General features: G+C 52.8%; 1 protein-coding gene across 1 annotated transcript in view; it reads right to left on the bottom strand.

The window, feature by feature from the left end:
• Positions 1-13,178, bottom strand: part of VPS39 (VPS39 subunit of HOPS complex) — a 50,588-nt gene that overhangs the window by 4,124 nt on the left and 33,286 nt on the right. Inside the window, exons 12-21 of the mRNA XM_038741259.1 lie at positions 11,444-11,586; positions 8,715-8,858; positions 8,322-8,463; positions 8,167-8,253; positions 6,595-6,668; positions 6,060-6,158; positions 3,829-3,946; positions 2,663-2,791; positions 2,345-2,447; positions 739-784 (exon numbers count right to left, since the gene is read on the bottom strand). Coding sequence (XP_038597187.1) covers positions 739-784; positions 2,345-2,447; positions 2,663-2,791; positions 3,829-3,946; positions 6,060-6,158; positions 6,595-6,668; positions 8,167-8,253; positions 8,322-8,463; positions 8,715-8,858; positions 11,444-11,586 — 1,085 coding nt within the window. The remainder of the gene's footprint in view (positions 1-738; positions 785-2,344; positions 2,448-2,662; positions 2,792-3,828; positions 3,947-6,059; positions 6,159-6,594; positions 6,669-8,166; positions 8,254-8,321; positions 8,464-8,714; positions 8,859-11,443; positions 11,587-13,178) is intronic.

Below are 13,178 nucleotides of genomic sequence, written 5' to 3'. Positions count from 1 at the left end.
CCGCCACTTAGCTGTGTGACTTTAGGCAAGTCACTTAACTTCTTTGTGCCTCAGTTCCCTCATCTGTAAAATGGGGATTAAGACTGTGAGCCCCATGTGGGACAACCTGATCACCTAGTAACCTCCCCAGCGCTTAGAACAGTGCTTTGCACATAGTGAGTGCTTAATAAATGCCATTATTATTATTATTATTATTATCATTACGGTCATTATTGCTCAGGAACTCAGAGATCTGTTCGGAGTGGGAGGTACGTATTTATTACTCTATTTTATTTGTACATATTCTATTTATTTTATTAATATGTTTTGTTGTCCGTCTCCCCCTTCTAGACTGTGAGCCCGCTGTTGGGTAGGGACCGTCTCTAGATGTTGCCGACTTGGACTTCCCAAGCGCTTAGTCCAGTGCTCTGCCAACTGTCAGCTGGGTGACTTTGGGCAAGTCACTTCACTTCTCTGGGCCTCAGTTCCCTCATCTGGAAAATGGGGATGAAGACTGCGAGCCCCCCGTGGGACAACCTGATCACCTTGTAACCTCCCCAGCGCTTAGAACAGTGCTTTGCACATGGTAAGCGCTTAATAAATGCCATCATCATTATTATTATTATCCGGGAGAGAGAGTGGGGGGGGGGACCCAGCGGCCCCTGGACCGAAATCCCCATCCTCCCAGATGGGATCACCGGGGCGGACCGTCCTCACGGGCGGCGGGAGGGGACTGGGGCGGGGGCGACTACTACTCACGTCTCTGCTGCCATCTTGGTTCTGGTCATAGTGTTTCTGGCAGTACCTGGAAGGGCGAAGCGGGTGGTGGTGGTGAGGCGGGGTCGGCTGACCCCCCGGGGCCAGACGGTGGCTGCCCTCACTGGCCATTTGTCTCCCCCTTCTAGACTGTGAGCCCGCTGTTGGGTCGGGACCGTCTCTATACGTTGCCAACTTGGACTTCCTAAGCGCTTAGTCCAGTGCTCTGCACACAGTAAGCGCTCAATAAATACGATTGATTGATTGATTTGAGAAGCAGCGTGGCTCAGTGGAAAGAGCCCGGGCTTTGGAGTCAGACGTCATGGGTTCAAATGCCGGCTCCGCCAACTGTCAGCTGGGTGACTTTGGGCACTTAACTTCTCTGTGCCTCAGTTACCTCATCTGTTAAATGGGGACCGAAACTGTGAGCCCACCCATGGGACAACCTGATCACCTTGTAACCTCCCCAGCACTCAGAACAGTGCTTTGCACATAGTAAGCACTCAACAAATACCATCATCATCATCATCAACTCTCAGCTGTGTGACTTTGGGCACTTAACTTCTCTGTGCCTCAGTTACCTCATCTGTTAAATTGGGATTGAAACTGTGAGCCCCCCCCAATGGACAACCTGATCACCTTGTAACCTCCCCAGCGCTTAGAACAGTGCTTTGCACATCGTAAGCGCTCAATACCATCATCATCATCATCAACTGTCAGCTGTGTGACTTTGGGCACAACTTCTCTGTGCCTCAGTTACCTCATCTGTTAAATAGGGACTGAAACTGTGAGCTCCCCCATGGGAGAACCTGATCACCTTGTAACCTCCCCAGCACTTAGAACAGTGCTTTGCACATAGTAAGCGCTTAATAAATGCCATCATTAAGTGGTGGAACGGGGATTTGAACCTAAGACCTCTGACTCCAAAGCCCGGGCTCTTTCCACTGAGCCACGCTGCTTCCCTAATAATAATAATAATGGCATTTATTAAGCACTTACTCTGTGCAAAGCACTATTCTAAGCGCTGGGGAGGTTACAAGGTGATCAGGTTGTCCCACGGGGGGCTCACAGTCTTCATGTCATCACCCCCATTTTCCAGATGAAGGAACTGAGGCCCAGAGAATCAATCAATCAATCATATTTACTGAGCGCTTACTGTGTGCAGAGCACTGTACTAAGCGCTTGGGAAGTCCAAGTTGGCAACATATAGGGACAGTCCCTACCCAACAGTGGGCTCACAGTCTAAAAGGGGGAGACAGAGAACAAAACCAAACATACTAAGAAAATAAAATAAATAGGGTAATAAATATGTACAAACATATATACAGGTATATATACAGAAGTGAAGTGGCTTGCCCAAAGTCACACAGCTGACAGTTGGCAAAGCTGGGATTTGAACCCATGACCTCTGACTCCAGTAGGCAGGGAGGTTGGAGAAAACAGGGTTTAGTTAGTTAGCCAGTCAGTCGTATTTATTGAGCGCTTCCTGTGTGCACAGCACTGTGCTGCACATAGTAAGCGCTTAACGAATACCGTCATTATTATTATTATTTGGAGGGGGAGGAGAGTCCAGCACCAGAGGAGCGGCCCGGGCGCGACGGAAACGTACCTTTCGGCCATCTTTGTGTCGCCCAGGATGTGGACGTAGATGAAGAGGGCGGGTTCGTGCTTCCCCATGCGCCCCAGGAGGAGAGCCCGCTCCTCCAGGAGGCCTGCGGGGACGAGGGGGAGCCGCTCGCACCCCGGGCACAGGCTGGGGTGAACGCCACTCCAGGAGGACGCCCTCTCCGTCTCGGATGCCCCCCACAACCCCGGACAGGGCTCAGTCGCTGCTCGTTCTGGGGGGTGAGGGGAAATTCCGGGAAAGAGCCCCGTTCCCGGAGAGGGGGGCCGCACCCCGCTCCCCCCCCCCACCGCCCCGGCTCACCGTCAAACGGGAAGTCGCAGATGAGCCGGCCGGGATCGTAGCAGCTGGAGATCTCCAGGAAAGCGAGGAGTTTTTGGCGGGACTCTCCCAGCTCCCCTCCTTCGTCCCCCGCGGGGACCGGAGCCGTGTCTGGGGGAGGCCGAGGCCCAGCGGGATCAAAGGGGTTGGCCGCGGGCCGGCGGGGAACGGGGTCACGCTTCATTCACTCATTCATTCAATCATCTTTATTGAGCGCTGACCGTGTGCAGAGCGCTGGACTAAGCGCTTGGGAAGTCCAAGTTGGCAACATCTAGAGACGGTCCCTACCCCACCAGTGGGCTCACTGGGGAAGCAGCGTGGCTCAGTGGAAAGAGCCCGGGCTTTGGAGTCATCATCATCATCATCAATCGTATTTATTGAGCGCTTACTGTGTGCAGAGCACTGGACTAAGCGCTTGGGAAGGACAAGTTGGCAACATATAGAGATGGTCCCTACCCAACAGTGGGCTCACAGTCTGAAAGGGGGAGACAGAGAACAAAAGCAAACATACTAACAAAATAAAATAGAATAGATACGTACAAGTAAAATAAAATAGAGTAATAAATATGTACAAGCATATATACATATATACAGGTGCTGTGGGGAAGGGAAGGAGGTAAGATGGGGGGATGGAGAGGGGGACGAGGGGGAGAGGAAGGAAGGGGCTCAGTCTGGGAAGGCCTCCTGGAGGAGGTGAGCTCTCAGTAGGGCCTTGAAGGGAGGAAGAGAGCTAGCCCTTAAATACCATTATTATTATTATTATTTTTTGATGGCATTTATTAAGTGCTTACTATGTGCAAAGCACTGTTCTAAGCGCTGGACACTGTTCTTATTATTCATTCAACTGCATTTATTGAGCACTGTGTGCAGAGCACTGAACTAAGCCCCTGAGAGAGTGCAATCAACAACAGACACATCTGTGAGCCCCCCATGGGATGGGGACGATGCCCACCCCGATTTGTTTGCTTCCACCCCATTCATTCAGTCATATTTATGGAGCGCTTACTGTGGGCAGAGCACTGTACTAAGCGCTTAATACCGCGCGTGACACATAGTAAACGCTTTAACAAGGGCCACGATTATTATCGTGGCGGCCGGGGCCATACTGGGCCTGGTTTTGTCCCCTCCCGGCCCGTGGGACGGCCAACCTGCGGAGAGGGAGCGGAGGTATTCCTTCATCAGCCCCTGCACCTTCTCACAGTACAGCTGGACCAGGCGGTTGTGGAAGTCGGCTCCCGTCTCTTCCCAGACGTGGATGATGTGCTCCTGCCGGGAAAGGGGAGACCGAGGCAGGGGCCAGACCAGTCACCTACCGGCCTACAGCTGGAGAGGGCCAGACCCGCCTGGGCCACCTCGGAAAAGATTTCAACTCTTCCCGGTGGGAGACCTAGTCTCGCTTCACCTATTTTTCCCACCTGGGCCACCTCGGGAAGGATTTCAACTCTTCCCGGTGGGAGACTCAGTCTCGCTTCACCTATTTTTCCCACCTGGGCCACCTCGGGAAGGATTTCAACTCTTCCCGATTGGAGACCTAGTCTCGCTCTATTTTTCCCACCTGGGCCACTTCAGGAAGGATTTCAACTCTTCCCGGTGGGAGATCCAGTCTCGCTTCACCTATTTTTCCCACCTGGGCCACCTCGGGAAGGATTTCAACTCTTCCCGGTGGGAAACCTAGTCTCGCTTCACCTATTTTTCCCACCTGGGCCACCTCGGGAAGGATTTCAACTCTTCCCGGTGGGAAACTTAGTCTCGCTTCACCTATTTTTCCCACCTGGGCCACCTCGGGAAGGATTTCAGCTCTTCCCAGTGGGAGACCTAGTCTCGCTTTACCTATTTTTCCCACCTGGGCCACCTCGGGAATTTTTTCAACTCTTCCCGGTGGGAGACCTAGTCTCACTTCACCTATTTTTCCCACCTGGGCCACCTCGGGAAGGATTTCAACTCTCCCCGGTGGGAGACCTAGTCTCGCTTTACCTATTTTTCCTTTCCCGCCGCCTCCCATGTTCATCTTCCCTACTAGCCCATCAGCTCCTCGAGAGCCTGGAACGTGCCTAACTCGTCCGTGCCCTTCCGAGCGCTTAGTACAGCACTCGGCCCACGGGAGGAGTTCATGCGACAAGACTGTGGAGACTGCAGCTGACTTCTGTATATATATGTATATATGTGTGTACGTGTTTATTACTCTATTTTACTTGTACATATCTATTCTATTTATTTTATTTTGTTAATATGCTTTGCTTTGTTCTCTGTCTCCCCCTTCTAGACTGCGAGCCCGCTGTTGGGTAGGGACCGTCTCTATATGTTGCCAACTTGGACTTCCCAAGAGCTTAGTACAGTGCTCTGCACACAGTAAGTGCTCAATAAATACGATTGACTGATTAATTCTGGTTCACTCCACCTGACTGTACATATTTATTCTATTTATTTCATTATGTTAATATGTTTTGTTTTGTTCTCTGTCTCCCCCTTCTAGACTGTAAGCCTGCTGTTGGGTAGGGACCGTCTCTATATGTTGCCAACTTGTCCTTCCCAAGCACTTAGTACAGTGCTCTGCACACAGTAAGCGCTCAATAAATACGATTGATTGATTCTGGCTCACTCCTTCACCCGACTGTACATATTTATTCTATTTCATTTTGTTAATGTTTTGTTCTGTTCTGTCTCCCCCTTCTAGACTGTGAGCCCACTGTTGGGTAGGGACCGTCTCTGTATGTTGCCAACTTGGACTTCCCAAGCACTTAGTACAGTGCTCTGCACACAGTAAGCGCTCAATAAATAGAATTGATTGATTGATTCTGGCTCACTCCTTCACCCGACTGTACCTATTTATTCTATTTATTTCATTTTGTTAATATGTTTTGTTTTGTTCTGTCTCCCCCTTCTAGACTGTGAGCCCGCTGCTGGGCAGGGACCGTCTCTAGATGCTGCCAACTTGGACTTCCCAAGCGCTTAGTGCAGTGCTCTGCACACAGTAAGCGCTCAATAAATACAATTGATTGATTGATTCTGGCTCACTCCTTCACCCGACTGTACGTATTTATTCTACTGATTTCATTTTGTTAATATGTTTTGTTTTGTCTCCCCCTTCTAGACTGTGAGCCCAGTGTTGGGTAGGGACCGTCTCTATATGTTGCCGACTAGTACTTCCCAAGCGCTTAGTACAATGCTCTGCTCACAGTAAGCGCTCAATAAATATGATTGAATGGATGAATGAATGACTGACTGCTTCCTCGCTCCCCCTTCCCCGACGTTAGACGAATCCAGCCCCCGGAGTCGGGCCCCACCGCATTCCCGCCCCGGGCCGGCCCGATTTCATTCCGCCGGGAATCTGCAGAGACGTCCCCCCGAGAGACATCCCCCCGGGCGGCCGCTTCCTTACCAGGTACGGGATGGCCAGGCCCTTGAAGTTTTCCTCCAGGAAGCCGAGCACCGAGTCGCGAGGCAGGGCCTCTACCTCCGGGAGGTCTTCGGTGAATATCTGCCGGAGAAACGGCGCCAGTTGGCAGGGCCCCCGCCAGCCGGGGCGGCAGGGAAACCGGTGCCGCTCTTGGCCAGGCAAAGGGACGTCGGGCCTTCGGGGGCTGCTTCCAATTCCCTGATCCGTGCCACCCCTGACCCTGGCGATCGGGTCATCCCAGCCGTGTCGCTGGCAGCACGCTTCGGTGTTTCAACCGGCCGGGATTGTACCATCCCAAGCACTTAGTGCTCTGCACGCAGTCGGCGCTCAACGGATACCACCGACTACCTGCCCGGGTCCGGCAGATCTCGGCCAACAGTTGGTAGCCACAGTGTCTGCTTCTCCCACCCCTCAAGCCCCCGCCCCTTTCTCCTCGGCCTCCGTGGGGAGCGGATCACGGAGAGATTCCCGTTCTGGCCACCCCCGACCCCCGGGAGGCCGGGCCAGGCGGGCCTACCTTCAGCCCGTCTTCCGGGAAATCTCGGAGCACCCACACAGAGTAGGAGAACACCAGGTGGAGGTTGTCGGTGCCTGGGTTGGGAGACGCGGGAGGGATGATGGATGGCTGAGCCAACTGGGCACTCTCCCTCGGGTGAGTGGCGGGCGGCGGGGAGGAGCACAGAGGAAGCAGGGGTGTAATGGGGGAGCCGCAGGGCAGGTGCCACGGTGGCTTGTCGCCCACCCACAGTGGTGTCTGTTTCTGGGAACCCTGGGACCCGCCACAGACACAGCCTTCTAGACTGTGAGACCGCTGTCGGGTAGGGACCGTCTCTAGATGTTGCCAACTTGGACTTCCCGAGCGCTTAGTACAGTGCTCTGCACACAGCAAGCGCTCAATAAATACGACTGAATGAATGGACACGGGTCAGAGCCGGGCACACCGCCCGGGGCTCTGCCACTGGGAATTGGGAGGGCGCCAGGGCAAGACGCGGTCTCTCTGGGGCTCTCCCTGAGCTACAGCCGGACCTCCCAAGGGATTACAAAGGAGAACTCTGCCACGGCCCCACCAACGACACCTCCCTTCTGTCCTTCTCCAGCCCAGCCCGCACCCTCCGCTCCTCTGCCGCTTATCTCCTCACCGTGCCTCGTTTTCGCCCGTCCCGCCGTTGACCCCCGGCCCACCTCATCCCCCAGGCCCTGAATGCCCTCCCTCTGCATATCCGCCAAGCTCGCTCTCTTCCTCCCTCCAAAGCCCTACTGAGAGCTCACCTCCTCCAGGAGGCCTTCCCACACTGAGCGCCCTCCTTCCTCTTCCCACTGCCTCTTACCTCCTTCCCCTCCCCACAGCACCTGTATATATGTATATATGTTTGCACGTATTTATTATTCTATTTGTACATATTTATTCTATTTATTTTATTTTGTTAATATGTTTTGTTTTCTTCTCTGTCTCCCCCTTCTAGACTGTGAGCCCACCATTGGGTAGGGACCGTCTCTAGATGTTGCCAACTTGTACCTCCCAAGCGCTTAGAACGGTGCTTTCCGCATAGTAAGCGCTTATCAAATACCATCATTATTATCATCATTATTAAGTAGCAGAGCAGGGATTTGAACCCATGAACTCTGACTTTCAAGCCCGGGCTCTTTCCACTGAGCCACGAGCCCCAGGTGGGACAGGGACTGAGTCCAACCTGATGACTCAGGCGGAGCCCCCACCTTCCTCTCCCCGTCCCCCCCCCCCACCGCCTTACCTCCTTCCCCTCCCCACAGCACCTGTACATACGTATACATGTTCGTACGGATTTATTACTCTACTTTATTTGTACATATTTATTCTATTTATTTTATTCTGTTAACACGTTTTGTTCTCTGTCTTCCCCTTCTAGCCTGTGAGCCCGCTGTCGGGTAGGGACCGTCTCTAGATGTTGCCAACTTGGACTTCCCAAGCGCTTCGTGCAAGTGCTCTGCACACAGTAAGCGCTCAATAAATACGACTGAATGAATGAATGACACCTGCTCCATCCTAAGCCAGCCAGGCCCTCCCCAGGGGAGGAGGAGGGTGGGCCCGCTCCGTCCGCCCTGCGCTCACCTAGATGCTGCAGGTACTGCACGGTTCTCTCGTGGCCCTTCAGCGGGGAGTTGGCCTTCTTAGACTGGTCCACCAGCACCTGAAGAGCTGAACCCGACGCGGGGGTCACCGCGGGCTCCCGGCTGCCCGGCGGGTTGCCCCCCACCCCCCATTACCTTTCTCGTGCAGCCCCTTCTTCTCGTACAGGATGATCAGCTCGCTGTACTTGTGGGCCTTCTTCAGGACGTGCTCGCTCTCCTCGATGTGGCAGTGATTGTTCTCCAGGCGCAGCAAGGGGGCCACCAGGGCGACGTTCGTCTGCGGGAGGAGCGGAGGGGGGCCTGGCGCCGGCTGCTCTCCCCGGGGCGGGGACGTCAGGGGGGCTCGGGGCCCTGGACGTGGGGACGTTCTCCGAGGGGACGAGAAACGGCGGGCCTGGCGGGGCCGCCCCGCCTCTCCCCTCCCGCAGACCCAAAGAGGGCCGAGGGTCCCCGTCCCGGCCCCGTCCTCCTCTCCGGGGGGTCCGACCCGGGTCCCGGGCGTCCATCCCGGGGGGCGGGGCCGCTTACGTGCAGGTAGCACTTGAGGAGGGTGGTGTCGATGATCTGCAGCAGCTTCTTCTTGGACTTGATGGTGGGCGTGCCCTCCATGAGCGGGGAGGTGCTGGACTGCTGATCCGAATCGTTCAGCTTCTTCACCAGGTGAGTCCTCTTCTGCGCGGGCCAAAACGGGGTGTTCGGTCCCGGGCCGGGCCCCCCCCCCCCCGGCTCCGAACCCCGTCGGCCGGCCGCGGGGGAGGCGCTGACCCCCCGGGCGTGGCCCCAAGTGTCGGGGGCCGCGGGGGGGATATCTCTGGATCCTACGCACGCTGCTCGAGTACCCCCAAAATCTCTGTCTGTGTCTCCCCACCGCTTCCCGCGCTAGGCTGTAAGTCCGTCAACCGTATTCATTGAGCACTTACTGTGTGCAAAGCATTGTACCAAGCATTTAATAATAATAATAATGATGGCACTTATTAAGCGCTTACTATGTGCAAAGCACTGCTCTAAGCACTGGGGAGGTTACAAGGACTCTGGATCCTACGCGCGCTGCTCGAGTACCCCCAAAATCTGTCTGCGTCTCCCCACCGCTTCCCGCGATAGGCTGTAAGTCAGTCAACCGTATTCATTGAGCGCTTACTGTGTGCAAAGCATTGTATTAAGCATTTAATAATAATAATAATGATGGCACTTATTACGCGCTTACTATGTGCAAAGCACTGCTCTAAGCACTGGGGAGGTTACAAGGACTCTGGATCCTACGCGCGCTGCTCGAGTACCCCCAAAATCTGTCTGTGTCTCCCCACCGCTTCCCGCGATAGGCTGTAAGTCCGTCAACTGTATTCATTGACCGCTTACTGTGTGCAAAGCATTGTACCAAGCATTTAATAATAATAATAATGATGGCACTTATTACGCGCTTACTATGTGCAAAGCACTGCTCTAAGCACTGGGGAGGTTACAAGGACTCTGGATCCTACGCACGCTGCTCGAGTACCCCCAAAATCTGTCTGCGTCTCCCCACCGCTTCCCGCGATAGGCTGTAAGTCAGTCAACCGTATTCATTGAGCGCTTACTGTGTGCAAAGCATTGTATTAAGCATTTAATAATAATAATAATGATGGCACTTATTAAGCGCTTACTATGTGCAAAGCACTGCTCTAAGCACTGGGGAGGTTACAAGGACCCTGGATCCTACGCGCGCTGCTCGAGTACCCCCAAAATCTCTCTGTCTGTGTCTCCCCACCGCTTCCCGCGCTAGGCTGTAAGTCCGTCAACCGTATTTATTGAGCGCTTACTGTGTGCAAAGCATTGTACCAAGCATTTAATAATAATAATAATGATGGCACTTATTAAGCGCTTACTATGTGCAAAGCACTGCTCTAAGCACTGGGGAGGTTACAAGGACTCTGGATCCTACGCGCGCTGCTCGAGTACCCCCAAAATCTCTCTGTCTGTGTCTCCCCACCTCTTCCAGCGCTAGGCTGTAAGTCCGTCAACCGTATTCATTGAGCGCTTACTGTGTGCAAAGCATTGTACTAAGCACTTAATAATAATAATAATAATGATGGCACTTATTAAGCGCTTACTATGTGCAAAGCACTGCTCTAAGCACTGGGGAGGTTACAAGGACTCTGGATCCTACGCGTGCTGCTCGAGTACCCCCAAAATCTCTCTGTCTGCGTCTCCCCACTGCTTCCCGCGCTAGGCTGTAAGTCCGTCAACCGTATTTATTGAGCGCTTACTGTGTGCAAAGCATTGTACTAAGCACTTAATAATGATGGCACTTATTAAGCGCTTACTACGTGCACAAAGCACTGTTCTAAGCACTGGGGAGGTTACAAGGAGTTCAGGTTGTCCCACAGGGGGCTCACAGTCTTAATTCCCATTTCTTTTATTAATAATAATAATAATAATGGCATTTATTAAGTGCTTACTATGTGCAAAGCACTGTTGAGGTTACAAGGTGATCAGGTTGTCCCACGGGGGGGCTCTCAGTCTTAATCCCCATTTTCCAGATGAGGGAACTGAGGCCCAGGGAAGTGAAGTGACTTGCCCCAAGTCACCCAGCTGACAATTGGCAGAGCCGGGATTCGAACCCATGACCCCTGACTCCAAAGCCCATGCGCTCTCCACTGAGCCACGCTGCTTCTCCCTTGGGGAAAGGTTGACAGACCAATAATACCGTAAGCCTCCACGGCAGTGGCCCTTTCTGGTTCATTCATTAGAAGCGGCGTGGCCCAGTGGAAAGAGGCCGGGCTTGGGAGTCGGCGGTCATGGGTTCAAATCCCAGCTCTGCCAACTGTCAGCAGGGTGACTTTGGGCAAGTCACTTCACTTCTCTGGGCCTCGGTTCCCTCATCTGGAAACTGGGGATGAAGACTGTGAGCCCCACGTGTATTCCCCCAGTGCTCAGAACAGTGCTTTGCACATAGTAAGCGCTTAACAAATACCATCGTCATTATTATTATTCAATCAATCAATCAATCATATTTATTGAGCGCTGACTGTGTGCAGAGCACTGGACTAAGCGCTTGGGAAGGACAAGTTGGCAACATAGAGAGACGGTCCCTCCCCAACAGTGGGCTCGCGGTCTAATTGTATTTATTGACCGCTTACTGTGTACTAAGCGCTTTTCTAGTTCTCGCCAGTCGTTGCCCCTCAGTGGAAGGACGGCGCCCCGCCCCACCCCGGGGGGCTCGCGGGAGCCATTAGACGTGGCACGGGACCCCAGGGCGGGCTCCCCCGGCCCGCACCCACCTGGGTCAGATAGTCGATCAGGGCCAGGTGAGCCTTCTCCAGCTCCGCCCCGGAGAGCGCCGGCAGCGGATTGGGATACTGCAGCTGCTTGCGGTAGTCGGTGGGGAGGAGATCGGGATACAGCCCCATGACGTGGGTGGGATCTGCGCGGGCCGGAAATCCGACACGCTCAGTCCCGGCCCGGCTGCCCTCCCGGCACCCCCCCGCACCCCCAGCCGGTGCTGTGAAACCCTCACAACCGGCCCTCGGCCTAATAATAACCGCATTTATTAAGCGCTTACTATGTGCAACGCACTGTTCTAAGCGCTGGGGAGGTGACAAGGTGATCGGGTTGGCCCACGGGGGGCTCACAATCCGAATCCCCATTTTCCAGTGGAGGGAACTGAGGCCCAGAGAAGTGAAGTGACCGGCCCCAAGTCACACAGCCGACAAGTGGCGGGGCCGGGATTTGAACCCATGACGTCTGACTCGTCCCCCTCTCCATCCCCCCAAATCTTACCTCCTTCCCTTCCCCACAGCACCTGCATATATGTATATATGTTTGTATATATTTATTACTCCGTTTATTTATTTATTTATTTATTTTACTTGTACATTTCTATCCTATTTATTTTATTTTGTTGGTATGTTTGGTTCTGTTCTCTGTCTCCCCCTTTTAGACTGTGAGCCCACTGTTGGGTAGGGACTGTCTCTATGTGTTGCCAATTTGTACTTCCCAAGCACTTAGTACAGTGCTCTGCACATAGTAAGCGCTCAATAAATATGATTGATTGATTGATTGATTGATTTTACTTGTACATATCTATTCTATTTATTTTATTTTGTTAGTATGTTTGGTTTTGTTCTCTGTCTCCCCCTTTTAGACTGTGAGCCCGTTGTTGGGTAGGGACCGTCTCTATATGTTGCCAACTTGCACTTCCCAAGCGCTTAGTACAGTGCTCTGCACACAGTAAGCACTCAAAAAATACGATTGATGATGATGATGATGATGACTCCAAAGCCCGGGCTCTTGCCACTGAGCCACGCTGCCTAGGCGGGAACAAAACATGTGGACGGGTGTCAAGTCGTCAGAACAAATAGAATTAAAGCTAAATTCAATCATTCATTCAATAAATACGACTGAATGAATGAATGAACTTAGCTTTAATTCTATTTGTTCTGACGACTTGACACCTGTCCACGTTTTGTTTTGTGGTCCGTCTCCCCCTTCTAGACTTTGAGCCCGTTGTTGGGGAGGGACCGTCTCTATATGTTGCCAACTTGGACTTTCCAAGCGCTTAGTCCAGTGCTCTGCACACAGTAAGCGCTCAATAAATACGACTGAATGAATGAATGAAAGCCATCCACCTGGGATTCCGGCCCGCTGAATCCTCAGGAGTCCGGAGCCCATCGTCATCATCATCAATCGTATTTATTGAGCGCTTACTGTGTGCAGAGCACTGGACTAAGCGCTTGGGAAGTCCAAGTTGGCAACAACTAGAGACCGTCCCTACCCAACAGTGGGCTCACAGTCTAAAAGGGGGAGCCAGAGAACAAAACCAAACATACTAACAAAATAAAATAAATAGAATAGATATGTACAAGTAAAATAAATAAATAAATAGAGTAACAAATATGTACAAGTAAAATAAATAAATAAATAGAGTAACAAATATGTACAAACATATATCCCAACCCCAGGCCCGGCCCCACCGCTCCCTCCAATGACTCTTCCCACCCTTCTAAGTCTTACTGA

The sequence above is a fragment of the Tachyglossus aculeatus genome, assembly GCF_015852505.1.
Source record: "Tachyglossus aculeatus isolate mTacAcu1 chromosome 12 unlocalized genomic scaffold, mTacAcu1.pri SUPER_6_unloc_1, whole genome shotgun sequence".
Classification (NCBI taxonomy): domain Eukaryota; kingdom Metazoa; phylum Chordata; class Mammalia; order Monotremata; family Tachyglossidae; genus Tachyglossus; species Tachyglossus aculeatus.
The sequence above is the reverse complement of the archived record's forward strand: the minus strand, read 5'-3'. Positions and strand labels throughout refer to the sequence as shown.